The following is a 22,008-nucleotide window of genomic DNA, read 5'->3' on the forward strand; positions in this document are numbered from 1 at the left end:
GCCATGGCTGAATTGAAGAGAGAAGCTCGAAGAGATCAACCATAATTGAGAAATCGATCAAAAAATCAGAGAAGAGAAAGATCGCAGTGAGAAGCGAGAAGAATTGGATCGAAGAGAGAGAAGTCGGTAGACAAAGGCGGGTGATACCATATTAGAAAAGTATTTTCATTGAATGAATAATTAGAGTACATTTGGTATTTATACAGAGAGCTATAGTTTGGCAACTCATCAAAATCTAACCTATAATTGTCCAATAACAAACTAATTTTCCAATGACTAATTACAACAGGAATCAAGATAAACTATCCTTAATACCGAATACTATTTTAAAAAAATATCCAGAAGTTATAGTTCTAACAAATTTTTTTAAGACATATCAATTAATTATCACACAAGAATATTCAAAACCTAGGCCATTTCATCTATTGTCAAACTTGGGTTCTTGCCTTCCATCCTCTATTTTGAGTTATGGACAATTTTTTTTTATACCTAATTATTTGGATTTTTTTTTTGTGCCCTTTTCAATTTTGGGCTTTGGACAATCGCCCTGGTAGCATTGGACCTAGGCCGGGCTGGGTGGGAGGGTAGTTTCTTGCTTAATTTTTTATTTTTGGGGTTATTAAACACCGAGTCACAAAATCTTTCACAAAACAACCAATTTGAAATAACACTCTTCAATAAAATAAATAAATAAATAAAAAATAAAATGCCAATTTACCCCTTGAACTATCACTTAACTTTCAATTTCTCCCATGAACTTTTTAATTGGAAAACTAAGGACTTAAACTAATTTTTTTTGGCAGATTTGCCCCTGTTATTAATTTTTCATTCATTCCATCCAAATTTCTGTTACATCCCGGCCCTCACCACATTCCTGGCTCAACTCCGTCGTAGCACGATATTGTTCGTTTTGGGCCCCGACCACGCCCTCACTGTTTTATTTCTGGAAACTCACATGAGAACTTCTCAGTGGGTCACCCATCCTGGGATTGCTCTCGCGCGAACTTGCTTAACTTCGGAGTTCCGATGGAACCCGAAGCCAGTGAGCTCCCAAAAGACCTCGTGCTAGGTAGAGATAAAAATGTACATATAATGCTTAGAGGATCCACTCCCTTGGGCGATGTGGGATGTTACAGTTTAAGTTCTTAAATTTTCAATTAAAAAGTTCATAGGGGAAATCGAAAGTTAAATGATAGTTCATTGGGCAAATTAGCAGTTTAGCATACAAAAAATATGGTAGGCTTTGGTTCGAATGATTTGAGCTGGTGAGTCTGTTTGATTGTGACCACGAGTAAGGTAAAATTTCTTATAGACTCTCTGGGGTTAAAAAAGATGGATAATCGTGTTTTGCCACAAATTGTCCCTTTTTTATAAAAAAGAAAAAAAAGAAAAAACACCTTTAAATTGCTAGGTGAATTGATCCTTGTGTAAAAAAGAAAATTAAATAAAATCATTACATTAAAAATTAAAAAGAAGGTCAAATTGTAGGAAATCCAAATTCATCTGTTTGTATACAAGTAATTTTAGAGTTGAAACCTTTGGAGAAGACGTGTGTCATTTAATTGTAAGTTGAGTTGGGCTAAAATGCATTTAGCCTTTTTGGGCTCCAGTGGAGATTAGTTATACCCTTCCGAGTGCAGGATACTTTCGACTTCGAAAGAAAAAAATCTTCTTTTTGTGGGATGAATTGACACGTGTCTGTTGTACTTGTTTATTCTAAGGGAGCTTGATGAAGAACACTAGTATTTGTAGAAACTCATGATTCTGTGAGAGAACAATTAAAGGTAGAGAGAGAAAGAATTCTAAAGAGAGAGATGATTGAATAAAATGATTTCATTACTCTTTCAGAATATGTACAATACAATATATATAGATACAACCACCTACTCTACCAACCGTCAAAGGAAGTAGATCTTCAGATAAGGTCGAATTGACCTAAATCATCAAAATTTGATATCGTTCACACCAAGTCTCATACACTAGATTAGGAATTTGAGATCTGAAAGAATCAAGCACAAATGGAGAAGGACACACTCAGTGCCATTGACAAGCCCTAAAAGCTTGAATCGCTTCAGAACAGGGAGGAAGACATTGAGCTAGGTGATGTAATTGTGACGAGTGAGTTTCGTCGCCACCATACTGGTAATGTTCTGAACAGTAATTGAAGAGAGAGATTGAGTTGACGGATTTGGAACCTCGACATGAGAACCAGAAGAAGCAGCCGGAAAGGAAGAGTTCGCAGCCATCCAGAAGATTAGAGGAGAAAATTCAAGAAATTGAAGAAATTAGGGCAGAAAAGATCTGTTTAGGAGAAAAGAAAAGGGTGAGAAAATTCAAGAAGACGGAAGCGGTGGATCTAGGTCGTTAGACAACGGCGAAGATACCATGTAGAAACTCATGATTCTGTGAGAGAACAATTAGAGGTAGAGAGAGAAAGAATTCTATAGAGAAAGGTGATTGAATAGAATGATTTCATTACCCTTTCAGAATATGTATGTTGATGCACAAAACCGGAGGTCTTGGAACAACGTAAATTCGATCGTGAATCTGCAAGAAATGTAAAGAACACAAGATGTATCGTGGTTCACCTCAAGGTTTTGGGCTACGTCCACACTGATTATGTATTTATCTGAGGGGGAGAGAACTCTGAGAGTGAGAGCTTTGAGAGGGGGTGAGAGGGCCTAGGAATTGGTCACTCCCATTTGTGAGGGTGAGGGGTCCTTTTATAGACTAAGGATTCCTCACTTATTACATATTTGCCTATTCCTTTATTACATAATTACATTTAAGTCCCTCGAGTATTTGTAAGAGATCTAAATACGAGGCCTTAAATATGGTATAAACAATGTACAATACAATATACATGGATACAACCACCTACTCTATCAACTATATCTTAACAGATAAGAAATCTTTTAATCACATATAGACTTAGTTGGTGGTTCTATTGTATCCTTAACAGTATTTGAGTGTTTGAACGTTTGAGAGATTTTTGGATGTCCGAAGGCCCTTCGACTTGCTTCCTTTCCCCCCTGGTTTATGAACAAGTGCCTACTATTTATAGGTAAAGAATTGAGCTTAGTTTGGAAGGCCCAATCTCAATCTCGTAATTGATTGAATTATATTTCTGATGTAGACTAGTTGACTTAATTTAGTCATTAATTGAACAAAAATCTTTGATTTAGGAAATTGATCCAAATTGATATAATTTGATCAAATTAGAGTTATTTTGTCGCTTTTTGTACTTGATTTGTTTGTTTGACAGATGTCTCAGGTGTCAACATGTGCCACTCTAGATAACTTATCTGACTTTGTTGACTCACATGCTATGTGTGTAATTTGACAGGACCTATGGTGTGCGCTATGTAAATCCTTGTGAGTCAAAATTTAATTTGTTGGCCAAAAATGCCTAATTTTTAATTCTATCAGAACTGGTTGTGACCGTGATCATTCTTTGATGTTTTTCTTTTGTTCATTAAAAAAAAGTTTGGTGGGATTTAATCGATTTTTAGAAATATAAATGTCAAATTTTGAGTAAATCTCTCCCAATCTCAGGCGAGAGATGGGATTTCATTTTGATTTTTATTTTAAATTAAAATACACAAACAAATCTTTCTAATTGCTTCAAAATCAACCATCACAGTTGATTTAGTAATTGAGATAAATTTCACATCCGTATTTTACATGACACGCAATACGTTAGTAATAATGTAATTCAAATTTATTTTTGACGAATCGTATTTAAAACATTACACTTATAAATAAAAAGACACAAACTTGTTCCTTTTTAAGAAGAAAAAAAAAAAAAAAAAACACTTTCGTAAATCCTGAATAGTGGGGTTTAAATACCTTCCCCGACTCGCCCCTTGATTTTATTGTTACAAATTTTAATTTTTTCACAAAAACTAGTCGCTGTTTCAATCTCAGTCTCACTCTCACCGACTTCTTTCCCCAAAATTTCCCCACCTCCTTCTCCGTCCGTGGCCTCAGGACAAAGGATTGCAATTCCGGTGGCAGCACCCTGCAAGTCGGCGAGGGATGGAGGCGGTGTCGCTGTGCAGCAGCAGCAGCACAGAGCTTTCGCCGGAGGAAGAAAGGATTTTGATACGAGACATTGCTTTGGCTGCTGAAGCCAATTCCAAAGAGGGCGATGTCTTCTACTTGCTCACCCAAAGGTTGCAAATTTTTGCATTTTTTTGGGTTTATTTATTTATGAAATTTGATGATTAATTTTTAAATAATTAGAAATTAGTTCGTCGCTGTGAATTGTTCATTTTTCGGTGTTTCTGTTAAAACAATGAAATCTTAATCTTTTATCAAATGGGTTGTAATTTCATATGTTGTAGTGAAAATTGGTTCTAATGTTTTGTATTATTTTTCATTTTTGAATTTGTTCCCAATTAGATGGTGGCAACGTTGGATTGATTATGTGAACCATGACCAACCCAATAACCCGAATGATGCATCCTCGGTGTCGGAGCATTGTGATTCGCCCGGTTCCAGTGCCTTAAAGAGGCCTGCTGGTATTGATAATTCTGACTTGATATATGATGCAGCATCAGAGGACACCAATTCGGGCATGGAGATACATGATACGTTACTGGAAGGCCGCGATTATGTCTTGCTCCCGCATGAAGTTTGGAACCGATTGCATAAATGGTATGGAAATGTCATGCCTTTCTTTGTTAACCCTACCACTATGGAAATCCAAATGCACTCAAGCGTTTTCATGGAAATAATCATATATGTACACGCATATTTATTGGGTTTTTATATCGTAAAGGGAAACCCAGAATGATCTTAACACACCACCAATTTTATCGAATTAATTGTATTCTAGAGCTTTGATCCCATTTAGTGGGAAAAGGCTTTGTTGTTGTTGTTGTCGAGTTGTATTCTAGAGATTTTTTACTTTCTCTTTTTTTGCAATGTTACCAATTGATTGGATAAATTTAACATTTATTTTGAGAAGACCAGCCTTCCTGAAAATTCCTTTAGATTTGCATTTCAGTGACCATACAGTATTATCTATGCATATTTTTGGGGTTGGAAGGGGTACCGAAGAGTGTATCTCTCCTTACACTTAAATGATTGCCTGTGAGCCAATATCAAGTTTCATTTCTGTGTTTTTTCACAATTTATTGTGGTTGGAGGAGAATGTCAAGAGACTACATGTGTAATGCAGTGTTTCTGGTTGTAGGTATGGTGGTGGTCCAACATTGCCAAGGAAAGTGATTAGTTCAGGTCTTTCTCAGCCGGAGATGGCAGTAGAAGTGTACCCTCTGCGGCTTCAATTACTTGTGATGCCAAAAGGTGACCGCTCTACTGTACGAATAAGCAAGAAGGTAAAATATAAGGCAGATCATGATGTACCACTTTTTTCAGTGGTAGTTGCACCACCTTAGTAAGGTCTTACAAAGTATATGCTGATTTTTCTTACCTTAAGATTGAAATTCTTTTGGCAGGAAACCATTGCAGAGCTTCACAGAAGAGCTTGTGATATCTTTGATCTTAGCTTGGAACAAGTAAAGTTTCCTATGTCTCTGGTTCTGCATCTAGCTTCATTGTTTGATTGAAATATTTTGTTCAGCAGCTCGTTTACTCCCTGTATGTTGTTGGTACTTAAGAATTTCCTCGATTGAAGGTGTGCATTTGGGATTACTATGGACGCCGGAAACATGCCCTGATGAACGACATGGATAAAACTCTTGATGATGCCAATATACAGATGGATCAGGATGTGAGTCTTCCATCACTTTATTGGAATGACATGCACAATTCTCTTTAGCATAGGACTTCATAATTTCATATGATGGTACATAGGAAATTTTATACGTTCATGTTTTGCTGAGTTAAGGCTACAGCTACGTAATACATTTCCAAAAAGTTGTTTCTTAATTTTGGAATCACAAACATATACTTCTTTAACATGATATCATTAGAGATTCTTGTGTTCCTTGATGTTTTTATGGGCTTTTAGGTTTGAATTGAATGTTTCTTTAAAACATCAAGGATAGATATATTGCTTTTGTGTTGCTATTCACCGGAAGTACCATTCTTTAATTATTATTCTAACACGTCGGTTTGCAAGAGCATTTGCGTTGCACACTTCTTTCATGAGAGGTTTTCTCTGTATGTTGCTGGCCTCCTTTATATTGGTTAATCACCTCCCACTACTTAGTGAACTTGGTTAATCAGAGTGTATTTTTGTAATTATCTACCTCCAAATGGTTCAGTTGAGCTTGTTGGCCCATTTTGACCCGCCATCTTATTGTCCGAACATGATTTATTGGTTTGTCACATTCTCTTTGAGGAACTTTCTGAACTGTACATTTATGTACAAAAGCAATTTGTGTTCACTTACAGCTTTCTGTGTTTCTTTTTTTTTTTTTAATCCTTTTTTATTTTTATTTTTTGTTTACGCACCATATGTTTGGTTTTTAATTGTGGAGATCTGTCTATTATATAGGCATAGATGAGATGTGTCTGTGAGCTTGGCTTCTTATGGTTGTGGGCTATGACTGCAATTTTATGGCCTGTCACCAGCCTAGAGATTGGTTTCTATTTGAGATAGGTCTTATGTAGCATATGGAATAATATGTTATGCTGTAGCAGTATCTATGCACAAGGGTGCTTATTCTCTGTTGAAAATTAAGGTGGCATGCAGTGCTTTGCACACATTTTATCTTTCTCTGTTAAAAACTTTTGTTAAAGTGGCAAAGTAACTGGAGAAAATTGTGATGGATTTTGTGTGGTAACTAGTGAGGGAAGGAAATGACCATCAATTGTGATGGGACGTAGGTCTACAGTCAAGGGAAGAGTGACCTTTATTAGTTGGGTTTTATAATTTAGTCGAAAAGGAGCACGGTTTTACTTATTTAATGGTTGTGGAGACTTCCTTATTGGAGGCTTTACTTTGGCTTCATTTAATTTTAGTTTTGTTTTTCTGAGTTCAAACTTGTTTTGTTTTGTGATCAATTAAAGCAGATTCTGGTGGAGGTGCTTAACCCTGTCAATGGTAACACATCGGGCGGATCCCCGAGTTCTGTTCGCTCTTTAGAGAAGGAAGCTTCCTCTGTTCTTGTAGAGCCTTCTAAGTCAAGCTTGTCGATTGCAGGAGGTTTATCTGCAACCAGGGGTGCATCAAAGAACTACAGCTCAGAGCTCATACATAGTCAAGGCCTGATTGCAAGGGAACTGGATACTACATATCCTACGACTGGTGTTAGTACTAGGGGGTCATCTGTTGGTTTGACTGGGTTGCAAAACCTTGGGAATACTTGTTTTATGAATAGTGCTATACAGTGCCTCGTTCATACACCGGAGTTCGCTAGATATTTTCGGGAAGATTATCATCAAGAGATAAACTGGCAAAACCCTCTAGGCATGGTTGTAAGTTTCTAACACTATCCGAGCTTAAATGAGCTCTATGTGCTTTTTGATATCTATACTTTTGTTGCTATAATAGACTGCCAAAATTTCTTATTCAGTTTTGCAGTTTTTTTTGGGTGTGTTCAGGCTCTTGAAGACCCTGAGACCCTGAAATATTTTGGTTTTTTTTTTTTTTTTTTTTGCAAGAGACCTCTACGAATGTTAGTACTGAGATCTTTATGGCTGCTAGTACTTGGACATCTATGAATGCCAATACCTGTTTCTCTCTATGAATGATTTGTGTTCAGTCACACATGTTTTCAAGGAGTACCTTTAATCTTCTTTAGGGTATTGCTTGCTTTTATGCACAACTTGGCTGTTTACCTTATTCTCATTACAAAATGATGCATTTTTATGTCTTCTTATAATTGAAACAAACTACTATTCTCAATTCTCTAGGACATCGAGGTGATGAAAGATTTTCAGAAACAAGATATTTTGTTGAAATCGGTTTGTTGATTGAAGTCCAAGCAAGCAGTTTGAAGGATATACCGAGATAGTGTTGATGTGTCTGTGTTACTAAAATTTTGCTGCTTTGTTTTTTTGGCTGAATTTCTTTTGCTAAATTGGTCAAAATGTAGGGTGAGCTAGCTGTAGCATTTGGTGAGTTACTGCGGAAGCTATGGGCACCTGGACGAACACCAGTGTCCCCTCGACCTTTTAAATCAAAACTTGCTCGCTTTGCGCCTCAGTTTAGTGGTTATAATCAGCACGATTCTCAGGTTTGGTACTTGACATTTGAGTTTTCACCATTGTGTATGCATGCAATTTGCATTAACGAAAAACTAATTGTTGTTTCAGGAGCTTTTGGCATTTTTGCTAGATGGTCTTCATGAAGATCTGAATCGCGTGAAACACAAACCTTATATAAAGTCTAGAGATGCTGATGGCCGGCCTGATGAAGAAGTCGCGGATGAGTATTGGGCAAACCACACTGCTCGTAATGATTCTATAATTGTTGATGTGTGCCAAGTGAGTATGTTGTTGGAAATATTATTACTAACTTAATAATGTTCATTGTAGAAGTGCTTAACTTGCATGCAGACTTGCAACGGTTACTACTATTACTGCTGCTGCTGCTGCTAATATCTGTTTAGTGTTATTTCTCATTTAAAATTTGAAGTTGATTCGGTTCATTATCTTTTCTTTCATTATGCTTTCTCAATCAAAGACCTAGATAAATGGTAGATAGGGTTTTCAAGATGCAGCGCTTAAAATGGTGTCAATATTATTCGTGATATATTTGTAAAGAAAGAGATGTTTTTACTGGTGAACTCTTCATATGGTAGATGTGGATACCTGGATTCCTGCAATATTAATCTGTTGTAACCTCAAAGGCAGTTCAAATTGTTGTTTCTTATACATGTTGGGACTTGGTGCTGGATGTCTATCCTGTTTTCTACTTGTAATTTTGCTAGCAATAGTTGTTCCTATATTGTACAGTATTCTTATTATAAAAAAAAATATTATCTTCTATACTTGTAAAATTTAAGATTAAATTGTGTGGTTTTGTTAAGTGGTTCATGCCCTTCGCACAATGTGGGTAAGTTATGCATACCTTACTACCATTGTCAATTGAATAGTAGTGTAACTGATGTGTTAAAATTATGTGCATTTTCTTAACGTGTGGGTCAAAGCTTATTGGTCAACCGTGTAATTTAGCTTAAAATGTTCTTTCAAGCTGAGGAACTTACCATTTTGTTCTTCCTTCCACTCCTCATTGCCATCATTGTCGTAAGCATAGGAATGTTCTTTCAAGCTGAGGAATGTACCCTTAATTGTCACTTTTCTCCTACATAGTGAAATACACACTACAAAGTATAGTGGATGTAGCCCAATTATGGGTGAACTACTCAACTGCCATCTTATTTGTGTGTTCTGATTTTACCACTCCAGTGGTGAACCAAAATTCCCTGTCAATAAGTTTTTCATTATCTGCTGACGTAACAATTTTATTTGATTTTGCTCCCAAGCAGTGACATGTATCACTAAGTTTGCACTTCCACTAATGATGTACAATCCTATGCTTTCTGCTTGCAATCTTCTGAGACTTTGTCAGTTTTTTGCCTTCAGTTTTTTTTCCCATGAAAAAAACCTTCTGAGACTCGTCAGTCTTTTCATTTTTAAACCGTAAGTCTAAGACAAATTTCCATTCATTTGACTTGATAGTACCTGAGTTTAAATACGTTGGTTGTATGTCTAGGTCTTATTCCTTGTTGATTTCTTCTCCTAGTGCGCTAATTCTATGGGTGCTTTTTTTAACAAGTTTCTTCAATTTGTCTATGGATTATACAAATAATGGTTTGTGACTTGTCTTCGTATTATTCTTTTGATTACCTTATAGACTTATCAAATATAAGCTTCCTGGTGTCGTATCTCATGTATCAAATAATTTTTTATTTTATGCTCGATGCTATGAAGGCCGGTGAATCATGGTTTGGTGTTAATGCAAGAGATATTTGCACTAAATCTTGATACTTATCGAAAATTTTTTCCTGGTAGTTTGTAATAACCAATAGTTTTTTTCTCATGGTTTTAATTTTTCCTATTAACAGGGCCAATATAAGTCAACTTTGGTTTGTCCCGTTTGCAATAAAGTCTCTGTTACGTTTGATCCCTTTATGTACCTTTCGTTGCCACTCCAGTCCACCACCACTAGAACAATGACAGTGACAGTTTTTTCTTGCGATGGAAGTGCATTGCCGTCTGCTTGCACTGTCACAGTCCCAAAACAGGGACGTTGCAGGGACTTGATCCAGGTGCTTAGCAATGCTAGTTCTGTGAAGCACAGTGAAAAGCTTTTGCTTGTGGAGGTTAGCAGCATTTTACATTTGGAACTGATGCTTCTGTGCTTTATGAATCTGTATGGTTGGTTAACTTTTTCAATTTGTGGTTCACAGATACGAAACCATATGATTCAGAGATTTTTAGAAGACCCATTAATATCATTGTCTACCATCAAAGATGATGACCATCTTGCTGCTTATAAGGTTCCAAAATTGCCAAACAAAACAAAGTATCTTCAGTTGATACATCGCCGTCGAGAACAGTACGTATACTTTGACCTTCACCTTATATTCTGCAGTGTTTAGAATCATGTAGAAAGCTCACTCTCCCCCACTCACCCACTTTGATTCCTGTACCCACGTTCACAAAAAGTTATTTTCCTTGCTTGACTACTCCCGGCCAATTTAACCACTTTTATAAGCATTTTGAAAAGAAGCTGGTTGTTTAGTTAAGACTGCAAAAATATAATTTGTCCAGAATTAATTTTTCTCATTTTCCTAATGAGAACAATTCGAAAAAGAAAAAAAATGTGGTGCTGATTTGACTTCTCATTTCGAACCATAAAAAACAAAATCTATGTGGTGTTGATCTGTATTTCTCTTGAACTTAAACAACTGGACTTCTTGTTCTGGGGTTATCTGGTATGTAGATCATTTTCTGGCTTCTCCTACTAACTTTTAATTGTCTCGTAGAGGAATTAGTGATTCCCAGGTTGCATCAGGATGGAGACCCTATGGAATACCTCTCGTCTCGCCAATCTCTTGTGTTGATGAAATTAAAGGAGGCAATATACAGACGATTGTTCATAAAATGCTTTCTCCAATGCTTAAAGCTAAAAGTATGGATATATCCGGTGTAAGCTCAACAACAGCTGGATCAGACGCCTCTCTTGAATTGGGTTTACGCGAAACATGTACTGATTCCATTGTATCAAATTCAGCTAGCAAGGACATCACTAGTTCTGAAGTGGTGAAAGCCCAAGAATTGCCTCTAAAGTTGGTGGCTGAAAATAATTCATGCATTGATCTATCAGCGAGGAAAGATAAAGCCATCAAACTGGCCTCATCTTCAACATCAATACTAATATATGTTGATTGGTCACAGAAGCTTTCGGAAAAGTATGATACTCATTATCTGGAAACCTTGCCAGAAGTTTATAAATATGGACCTGTAACAAAGAAAGCCCGAACTGAACCTCTCTCCTTATACACCTGCCTCGAAGCTTTTCTACGTGAAGAACCACTGGTGCCTGAAGATATGTGGTTAGTCTCTCTCCCGCTCGTCTAAAGCCCTAAACTGATGTATTTTAATCATATGTAGTTTGCCTCTTGAACATCAAGAGGTGCTGTAGGAGCTGTATCCTGCTTAATAAGCGGAATTTTGGATAACTAAGTATTCTGTTGAACGAAGCTGTATTCAAACAAGCATGTCTTAAATTAATAGAATAATTATGGTATGGTGTAGGTACTGCCCGAAGTGCAATGAGCGAAGGCAAGCAAGTAAGAAGCTTGATCTATGGAGGCTTCCAGAAGTGTTAGTCATCCATCTAAAGAGGTTCTCATACAGCAGGTCGATGAAGCATAAACTGGAAACCTTTGTGGATTTCCCAATCCATGGTTTTGATCTAACACGTTACGTTGCTAACAAAAACAACTCGCGACGTCAACTTTATGAGCTCTATGCCTTGACCAATCACATTGGCGGAATGGGTAGCGGCCACTACACTGCACATATCAAGGTATCTGGGACGATTGAATTATATTTGGTCGAAACATTAATCAGCTGCATATCTCACCGGTAATAAGAAATATATTTTATTGACTGGTGTTTGTTTTACGCAGCTTCTAGACGAGAATAGGTGGTACAGTTTTGATGACAGTTGCGTATCACCGATAAATGAAGACGAGGTGAAGTCAGGCGCCGCGTATGTACTCTTTTATCGGCGTGTGCCAACTGAAGATGCAGCTGTTAGCGATGTGGCCTAGTCCTTTGCAGCGACGTCTAGTGTTTACTCACAAAAAATAGTAAGACTAACTCTCAAGGGCTATGTTCATTTCGCGGACTAAATTACAGATGAAAACACTAGTGAAATGTATTTGGTAGGTTATTTAAAAACATCAAATGGATGCTTGTGTGTTTTTTTCTTCAAAATAACAAAATCATGTAAGGCACCACTATCATTTGTGTTCATCACAATTTGCTCCCTAATCGCCATTGCTTTACCACTACCTGCGCCATCACGTCCACGGTCCAGCCACCATCGCTGTCACTGCCACCAATGCCAACGTCACTGCTGCCATCACCCTTGCCACCGTAGCCACCTCCACGGTCACTTTCTACGCTAACATCACCCCTACCACCTAGCAACACCCTCTGGCGGCACCACTCCTAGCTACCATCCATCACTACCTTCATCATCTCTACCTCCTATTGCTACCATTCATACCCCACCACCATCGCCACCGCATGCAACCATTGTTGCTACCAGCACCACCTCGTCACAATCGCCATCCCCACCACCACCACAACATCTTAAAATCTATGTCTTTTTGGGGCTAACAACACTGTACTCTCACTGCTCTCCCTGTGAGAACTTTTCTCTCCTCTCTCAGAGACTTTCTCACTGCCGTATCACTAATTTTCCTTCTCTCCGTTTTTCTTCGGCGCGGGCCCTAGCTTCGGCTACGGACCCCGTGTATTTCCTTTGCCTTTGATTTCACCATGCTGGGCCCTATTCCGTAATCTCCCATTTCCTCCATCCTCTTTGACCCTTGCCCCTCCATTATCTTCCTCAGTTGGCTCCATCATCTCTCTCCTCATGTCCGATTGGGTACCACCTCTTCTTACCGCGTTTTTTTGCAGATCTTTGGGAGCATGTGTAGAGCTTTAGCTCAGGTGTCCATACCATCACCCTTGTTGGCCCTTGTTGGTCACTCCCATTGCTTGCCCTTGTCGGTGATGTTGTTTGTGGGTTGCGTGCTTCTTGTTCTCGTGGCGGCTGTTTTGGTGCTGGTCTATGGATGATGATGTGACCTCTGTCCTCACCAATTCTGGATTTCTTGATGGTCTAATCTCAGTTGATCGTGTAGGGTGGTCGGTTGTGACAATCATGATGTGGTTCTCTGGCGGTAGAGTTGTCGTTTGCAGCTTTAGGAAGCCTAGTTGTCTAGGGTTTTTTGTGTGGTTTGGTTGTTTGTGCTGGGCTCCAAGGTTGGTCTTGTGCCTTTATCTTCTGTGTGTTGTGGCTCTTTCTCTTTTGTTGTGTTTATTAAGTTTTGAGCTTTTGTTATACTTCTCTTGTTGTTAATGAATTTTATCCTTTGACCCCCCCCCCCCAAAAAAAAAAAAAAACCAACATTGTACTCTCTAGGTTTGATGCGATTTTCAAAATGGGTCATGATGTTCTAATTTTCTCACTTTGGACCCTAGTACATTCTTCTATTTGAATGTCTAATCCTCCACTAAAATCATGAGTTTTTTTCTTCTTTTTTTAGCTAATGCGACGCAAATGTATCTTACACGTCAACTCATATATGGGTCACATGTCTATGGTGTCATAAATTTAACAAATGATCAAATAGTCAATTAGGTCAAAAGTATAAATTGATAACATTTCAATACTCTTAGAATGAAAAATGAGAAAATTACAATTTTTTAGCGTAATTTAAAAATCACCTCAAACAAAAAATGTGTAAAATATAGTTTACCATTTTTATTACAAATGATACCTCAACACCTTCAAAAGTCATAGTTTTGGTCCTGATTTTTCAGAGTAACTTTTGTGTGAAAAAAAATGTGTAAAATTTAGTATTAATCTACATTTCTAGTACTTCAAACCAAAAGTATTACAAAAATAAAACACACAACTCTCTCCATAAATTATTTGGACAATCACGTTTTAAAAAATAGAAAAACCATTTTTTAAGACCTTATTTTATAAATTACATAATGCGACGGTTAATGATTAAATTCTATTTTTAATAATTTAAAGAATGACTTCAACCAATAACTACAATTTATAAAAAGAAACCGAGTTTAGAAACCTGCGACTTTCGTATAATCCAATAAACCTACCGACATTTTCAGTTTTCCGAGGTACAGATTGTCCAAAGATCACTGTCGTTAAGCACCTCGTCTCGAAGCTGAACCCTTGAGATCTGTCTGGCATGGTCTGACACAATGAGTAGCCTTCGATCTTCCCCAACTGCTTCCAAACCCATAATTTATGGTGTTATTCATACGTTGTTTCTGTTAGCCAGCTCAAATACTGCGTATGGAGAAACCTTCGACTCTGTCTTGCAGCTCCTCCCACAACCCGGGTGGACAAGAATCCGACCCGGATCCAAGAGGGTCCTCTCTGTTGGTGAGTTTGGCGCAAAGGGAGATGGCGTCACTGATGACTCTCAGGTAACAAAATTCCCACAATCTGTAATATTTCTGCTGATTTATTTTTGTTTTCTTTTTTTTGGGGTTTTAAAACTCAATTTACAAATGATGACATTGTTCAATGGGTGCTACAGTGAATAGGGTTTTACTCTTTAAGCACACTGCGTTTCTGAGTTCAAACCCTTTCCCCTCTCATAATCTTAATCTAGCTTAGAATAGTGATATCGCTTGAAATGAATTGTGCCCATTTTGCAGAACCACGCATTGTTTCAGAAATTTAATATTAATTCCAGAAATTTTATTCAACTTTTACGACGTTTATCAATGAGAGTTGTTTTTCTTTATAAATATATTTTAAGTGGGAGAGATGGACTGAGATGTATGGTTGATGGGATAGCTATGGAGATGCATTCTCTGGGAATGAGGCGATAAGCAGGCGCTTTCTTATGCATTATTATTTACCACAAAACCGTTAATGAAGCCCGTATCGATGAGTGATATAGTTTTTTTCATCTCTTCAGGCTTTCAAAAATGCTTGGGAGATAGCTTGTTCTATCCCTGCACGGACAAGAATCCTAATTCCTGCTGGAAGCACTTACCTAGTCCATCCTGTTGATATCGCTGGGCCTTGTCGATCAAGGGTGACTCTAATGGTATGAATCAATTCTATTGCTTGCTATAATTCTTTTTTTCTAACTAGCAGTATTTCGATGAGAATGCATCTATGGTTCAGTATTTTTTGGTCCAAAATCTATGGTTCATTTGATATTTGTTATTCAGAATTTACTTGCATTCCCTTTAACAAATCGCATGCCTTAATAGATCTCTGGTACCGTCATTGCTCCTGAAGATCCTGATGCTTGGATTGGTTTGAATCGACGTAAGTGGCTCTATTTCCATGGGGTGAACCACCTTACCATAGAAGGGGGAGGGACAATCAATGGAATGGGGCAGGAATGGTGGGCTCGGTCTTGCAAGACCAACTCATCAAATGTATAGCCCTCTTGAACCTGTAAGCTTTATGTTTCATGTAAAGATTATTCTACCTACATCTGTCTAAAAGTGGCTTTAATTTGTTTATGGCAGCCATGTCGACATGCTCCAACGGTTAGTGCTTTTTTAGTTAACGAGGAATGCAGTTGGTTTTTTTCCTTTTACCATTTCATGCCTCCGATGGTTTCAATCATAACCTTAATATGGGATATTCAATACATTCCAGGCAGTTACGTTTCATAAGTGCAAGAATTTGAAGGTCAAGAATCTTTTGATTGTCAATAGTCAACAAATGCACATGGCATTCACAAGCTGCATGCGGGTAGTGGCATCAAATCTCAAAGTGATAGCGCCTGCTGTTAGTCCTAATACTGATGGCATCCACATTAGTGCATCGAAGGGTGTCAAGGTCAAGGATACCATAATACGAACAGGTCAGTTATCCAAGAGAACTATTTCCAATTTTAAACTTATTCAGTGCTTGTGATCCTGGAAATATATTCTCTTTTTCACGTTTGAGTTGTTACAGAAAAGGTTGTTGGTTGTTACCTCTAGCGATTAGCAAAATTTACGTGCCAATTGGAAATTTGTATTCAGCATAGTTTTAGATCTAATATTTAGTTTCTGATTTAAGCAATCAAGGTTTCTTTTTATCATTGTCCAATCCAAAGTATGCGGTGAAAAAAAAACTCGGTCTCTTTCTAATATCAGATTCTTATATACTCAATCCAGGAGACGACTGTATTTCTATAGTCAGCAATTCTTCACGAATCCGGATCATAAATATTGCTTGTGGCCCCGGTCATGGCATAAGGTAAAACTGGACTATACTTCCATTTCGGGTAAACCTCATAATCATCTGGACATGTTACTAATTTTGAAATACTTCATCAAGCATTGGAAGCTTGGGAAAATCAAACTCTTGGTCCCAAGTGCGCAATGTAGTGGTTGATACAGCATTCTTGTCCAACACAGATAATGGGGTGAGAATCAAAACATGGCAGGTAATCTTCTCTGAACTCTGTTCACAGGCACACACCAAGGAGTTCTTTTTATTCTTCATCTTTTGCTTTTGTTCTGAACCATTATGCATTTAATTGAAATTGGTTTTTCGTGTATCTTCATCAGGGCGGTAGTGGTTTTGCCTCCAACATTGCATTCCGGAATGTGATGATGGAAAATGTATCAAATCCGATAATAATCGATCAGTATTATTGTGACTCCCGGCTGCCATGTCTAAATCAGGTATAGAGTTCTTACAAAAGTTATAGCGCTACTCCCATTAATTCCAAGTCCTTCATAAGGTATAAGCCGAGCTATTGTGGGTAACTGGTTCAAGAATACTTCCTCTTTCTCTGTGGTCATGAGTTACTGAGACTACTAAAAACACTTAATTCTTGCAAATAGATTATGTCATTCTTCCCATGTATCGGTAGCCTCCTAAAGTTTAGTTCATAACTCTGTTAATAAGTGCAAGGCACAATTTATTTGACATCTCGACGAGTACTTGTTAGCACGGAGAGACTTATTAGTTCTCCAGCGAAACGAAGTTCCTTAGAATTACTGACATTGTAATCTTTAGTTTTTAGAGCTGCTTAAACTAAAACATATTTACATCAATGTCGTATGAGAATGCAGACTTCGGCAGTAAAAGTGGAGAACATATCCTTCGTGCACATTAAAGGGACTTCTGCTACGGAGGAAGCAATAAAATTTGTTTGCAGTGACGATTCTCCATGTGAAGGGTTATACATGGAAGATATTCAGCTTCTACCATGCGTTGGGGAGATTACAACATCTCTTTGTTGGGAAGCTCAAGGTTCAAGTTTGGGTTTGGTAGACCCGCCGGCTTGCTTCTCGTGTAGCGAAAGCTTCATTACGCAGAAAGTCCCGTCATACTCTACCATTCATTCACAGAGGTTGGGCAGTTCGGAATATGGACGAACGGCAACCCAGTAGATTGTGGTATAGATCTAGCTACAGCGTATAGAGTTGACATTTTTGGATTCCATTTTGTTCTTGGAGCATGGATCCCTGAAGCTTTTTCCCTTTGTATACAGTCCACTGTAAAACTTGGGTTTGCACGAAAGAGATAACGGTAGTGATGACATCGATTCGTTGGAGTATTTGTACATAATGTATACACAGTATAGTTTTGGCATCGATTCGATGAAACATTACTTATGGAATGTATTTATGCATATTGTCCAAAAAAAAAAAAAAAAAAAAAAAACAAAACGAACTTTTACAGGGAGACTTCGTTACAACATAAGCCAAAATTTCAAACGAATAAGCCTTTTCCAATACATTCTAAGATAACCGTACACATCGGTAGAAATAATGAACCGCCCGTCGCACCAGGAATACCAGAATCAAGTGCATAAAATCTCACATCATCACAAATTATGTGTCCCTTTATCTTCTGCATTTTCACAGCCATAAGCTAGCGATTTCCGAGCTTGGGGCACCCCTCAGCAAGGGGCAAGTCCAAGTTTTCAACAGTTCTAAATGTTCTTGGGACCATCTTATCAACATAAAGAGTTCCCTCCAAATGATCACATTCATGCTGCAAAATACGAGCCTGCCAACCTGAAGCATTTACTTTGATGGGCTGGCCATTTCGATCAAAACCTGAAACCTCAACATCAAGGTTTCGCTCCACCACTGCTCTGAATCCATCGACACTGCAAAATATCACAGTAAAATTACATATTATCGACAGTAGGCGATTCTAGTTTCCATGGACATAGTAACTTGAGTTAAAAAAAAATTCTAAAAACACAATATTAGAAAGGTGTGAACTCGAGTAAGTCGAGCACCCAACACAAGCAAAATAAACAAGGGTCCATGATGAAATCCTATGTTCGCTTTCACAGTCTCAATTAAGATTGACTATAAAAATTTCAACCTTAGAGATGAAAACTATTTACAAATGAGGAACACTTATAATGCAGTAGCGTCATGTTTCCTATCAATTTGTTAACTGAGATGGAATTCTCTAATTGAGGGACTCGAATACTACAAACACCCGAGGTTGTCAACTATAGTTTCACATGCCCTATGACTAAGTCCCGGTTTAGCATTGAGACAGGTTCAAAATTCACCGTGTGGTAGTTCAGTGGCATCCAAGGTGATGGTATAGAACATAAACTTTATTCATATCATATGATCATATCTCGCAAAACAAGGGAGCATTCAGTAACCATATGGAACCAATTCTGTATAGTTTTGCAGAGAATAGGTGTTGAAAATTCCTAACAAGAACACTGTAGATACAAATGTTGAGAATGATAAAGAAACTTATGTAACTTGAATCACTGCCACGCCTCTGTAACATCCAAACCCCCAACAAAGCTATTGTTCTCAACTATCCATTTACGAGAAGAACAGGGCATTAAGGAAAATTCTGTGTCGTCTCTGATGGGGATGGTTCATTTACTATTTCTTCCGACCTCAACCATAGATTTCTCTCATTTCTAGCTAAAATAGAAAAACATTGTATCCGTTACCTTAAGCACCCTTCAAAGAATACTGCAGTCTTGTTGCTCTTCTTTTTAAGCTTCGGATTAAGAATCACCTGCCTCAAAAATAACAAATAAATTGGAATAGTCAAGTGTAACATTTTCAATCTTAAGATTCAATACGTCATTCGGATGTTCACCTCTCTCACAGATACTTAACATACCAAAAGATCAAAAGGTCGTCTATCTTGAGCTGCAGTGGCTTCCTTAGGTGCATAACTGATATATTCCTTTGTATCTTCCAAAACTATTATCTGCACGGATGACAAGACAGAGTTGTTACCTTCGTTTTACGGAATGCTAGGTTTTCATGAATAACGAAAGTTTAATCTTCAACGAAAATTTAAAACTGGTTAGTTAAGCTATACATTCCACCAAAATAAAAAGAAAGTATCAATTTTTGTAACCGTAATAAAAAAAGGAACATCACTAAAATCAGCAATGTAGCTTAAATTGAACTAAGCTTTGATTATTTACCATTAAAAGGTCTATCTATCTGCAGACATGGGCTTAGCCAAGTTCGAATCCCCGTCCCTGTCCTCAAGTTCGAATCCCCCTCCCCGTAGTTTAGAACGAATTTAGTGCAGACTATCGCTTGTCTAAAAATTTTACTCGCAAGAACCAACGCAGGGTGAAAAAGAAAGCTACATTTTACATTTCTTTCCACATTTTCTCAGCAGCCAAACAGAAATTAATGAAACAGAAGAACAAAAAAAAAAAAAAAAAAAAAAAAAAAAAAAAAAAAAAAAAATAGAGCCTTTAAGATAAAACACCAAAACTGACCCTCAAGGGAATTCCAATCTGAGGAGCAGCAAGACCGACCCCGGGAGCCTTCCGCATCACCCTCACCATATCCTCAATTATCTTCTGGATCCTCTCCGACCCAATATCCCCGGGCTCAACATCTCGGGCCGGTTCGTGCAAAACCGGGTCACCTGCTTTCACTATATCGGGCATGCTGATGCTCTTCTTCTTCTCTCCTCCGAGACCCAGAAGCCAACCGGCTTTGGCGACGGGAGAAGAGGTTGAGCTGAACTTTTTCCGGATCGTGAAATGGGTGTTGGAGACTGGATCCGGGTTTGGAAGTCCGGGATTCAAAGAGATGATTCGGGAGTTCAGAAATATCGGGGCGGTAGCTAGACAAATCGGGCCGAGACGAAGCGAGAATCGGTGGATGGTTTCCATAGCCGTGGTTCGGATTTTCAAGTAGAGGGTTTAAGAATGCTTTGCAGGTGATGATGTCGTCCGCTGCTTCAATCAAACGACAGCAACAATAATGTCGTCGTTCAGGCACCTTAATAACAACGTCAAGCCAAGCTTTCTTTTACACTATGGTTGCAATTGCACAAGGGAAACAAACTTACAATTTGGTTTATAAATTGATATGCATCAATTTTTTTTTGTTTGAATTTATAAAAAAAAAATTTAGAATTTTCGCGTGAGAAAAAACCTATAAAATTTGGGACCTCCTATTCTCATGTTTAAATTCTATGTAAATATGTGTCATTTTTAAATTTCTATGAATGATAGTTTAAAAGGAAAACTAATGAAAAAGGCTTGAAAACTTTGGATTTTAACCAAAAAACATGTTACAACTTTATTTAATGGTTAGTACAAAGCTTAATACTAAAGCAGTCCAACTACAATGGCCCAACCAAAATAATACCATTACTTGTCGATTTTGCCCCTAACGTTTTAGGTTAAGTCAGTTTCGTTTTATTCCGTCAGTTTACTTTTGCCCTTGTCAGAGAGCTGAAAAAGTCACGATTCTTTATATTCACCCCCAACAACCCATAAATCCCATGAGCTCCCTCTCGCGCTCCCCCACTCTCTTTCTCACTTTCTCTCTCTAACTTTCTATCTGCAACTCCACTTCGATTTTTCAAGTTGATGATGGGAAACTGATTTAGTGCGCAAATAAAGAGAGGAGAGAGAGAAGAACACAGATAAATTATGGGTTTTGTTCATCTGTGATTTGATTTTCTAATCCCGGATTGCTTCTCGTTTGCTTCCAAATCCTGAATCATTTCTTGAGGTCAACGGGGGTGTTAAATTTGATTACTCCGAGGTTGGTGAGTCATCACATAAGAGGGTTTGTATTTCAATTTGGAGGGAGGGAGGTTGATTCGGTGGAACTGGATTTGTCAAAGTGGGTGATTTGGGGCTCCGCCGATAGATTCGCAATGGCAACAGAAACTGATTCACTGGCAAGGTGATGTGGAGTTAAAGGGCACTCAATGCACTAAAATTGATGTGGGTTACAATGTCAGCATGTAAAACTCTTAACAAATTCTGCTAAAGTTGTTCTTGTGACTCTCTCAAACTCGCATCTCGGTGGGTTTACAAGGGGTGGGCTAGGTTCAATTTGGTCTGGGTTGTGGGCGACCAAAACTGATGTGGGTATTTTTGTATGCGTAAATGAAGAGAGAAGCTCAGTTTGTGTGGAAAAAAAAAATTAAAGGAAAGTCAATGTCAAATAACAAACACGAATATGATAGTTCTAGTTACGAAATAGTGATAGTATTAGTGTTCGATTTTAAAAATAGTCAATGTTTAATTTACGAACAAGTGATAGTATTAGTATTCCGTTTGAGAAATAATCAGTGTTTAGTTTACAAAACAATGATAGTACTAGTGTTCCGTTTAATAAATAGTCAGTGTTTAGTTTATGAAACAATGATAGTACTAGTGTTCCATTTAAGAAATAGTCAGTGTTTAGTTTACAAAACAGTGATAGTACTAGTGTTCCGTTTAAGAAATAGTCAGTGTTTAGTTTACGAAATAGTGACAGTACTTATGTTCAATTTATAAAATAGTGATGTACTAATGTTCGGTTTAAGATATAGTCAGTGTTTAATTTGAGAAATAATGTTCATTTTAAGAAGTAGTC

The 22,008-nt window shown here is 37.7% G+C and overlaps 3 protein-coding genes across 6 annotated transcripts; 2 read left to right on the forward strand and 1 right to left on the reverse strand.

The window, feature by feature from the left end:
• Positions 1-3,808: 3,808 nt before the first annotated feature.
• On the forward strand, positions 3,809-12,395 carry LOC103428698 (ubiquitin carboxyl-terminal hydrolase 5). 4 transcript variants are annotated; one of them, XM_070816601.1, is made up of 14 exons: positions 3,875-4,175; positions 4,405-4,659; positions 5,201-5,345; positions 5,466-5,525; positions 5,645-5,740; positions 6,985-7,018; positions 7,118-7,392; positions 8,013-8,153; positions 8,233-8,403; positions 9,987-10,244; positions 10,332-10,480; positions 10,911-11,480; positions 11,683-11,956; positions 12,060-12,395. In XM_070816601.1, the coding sequence occupies exons 1-14, from the start codon at positions 4,039-4,041 to the stop codon at positions 12,201-12,203; spliced, it is 2,709 nt and encodes a 902-aa protein (XP_070672702.1). In that variant the 5' UTR covers positions 3,875-4,038; the 3' UTR covers positions 12,204-12,395. The 4 variants fall into 4 exon arrangements, with proteins under 4 accessions (XP_008365044.3, XP_070672702.1, XP_070672703.1 ...); XM_070816602.1 differs by having other exon boundaries at positions 6,988-7,018; XM_008366822.4 differs by having other exon boundaries at positions 3,809-4,175; positions 6,988-7,392.
• Positions 12,396-14,225: 1,830 nt separating this feature from the next.
• LOC103428701 (probable polygalacturonase At1g80170) lies at positions 14,226-17,798 on the forward strand. Its single transcript, XM_008366827.4, has 9 exons — positions 14,226-14,625; positions 15,126-15,257; positions 15,427-15,597; positions 15,691-15,711; positions 15,824-16,031; positions 16,330-16,411; positions 16,493-16,601; positions 16,726-16,842; positions 17,236-17,798. The coding sequence occupies exons 1-9, from the start codon at positions 14,398-14,400 to the stop codon at positions 17,554-17,556; spliced, it is 1,389 nt and encodes a 462-aa protein (XP_008365049.1). The 5' UTR covers positions 14,226-14,397; the 3' UTR covers positions 17,557-17,798.
• LOC103428700 (peptide deformylase 1A, chloroplastic/mitochondrial) lies at positions 17,763-20,543 on the reverse strand. The gene is made up of 4 exons (XM_029097116.2): positions 19,902-20,543; positions 19,283-19,372; positions 19,107-19,174; positions 17,763-18,281 (listed from the first exon to the last, which is right to left on the reverse strand). The coding sequence occupies exons 1-4, from the start codon at positions 20,301-20,303 to the stop codon at positions 18,041-18,043; spliced, it is 801 nt and encodes a 266-aa protein (XP_028952949.1). The 5' UTR covers positions 20,304-20,543; the 3' UTR covers positions 17,763-18,040.
• Between the last annotated feature and the right edge of the window lie 1,465 nt (positions 20,544-22,008).

Source organism: Malus domestica, chromosome 17 (genome assembly GCF_042453785.1).
Source record: "Malus domestica chromosome 17, GDT2T_hap1".
NCBI lineage: Eukaryota > Viridiplantae > Streptophyta > Magnoliopsida > Rosales > Rosaceae > Malus > Malus domestica.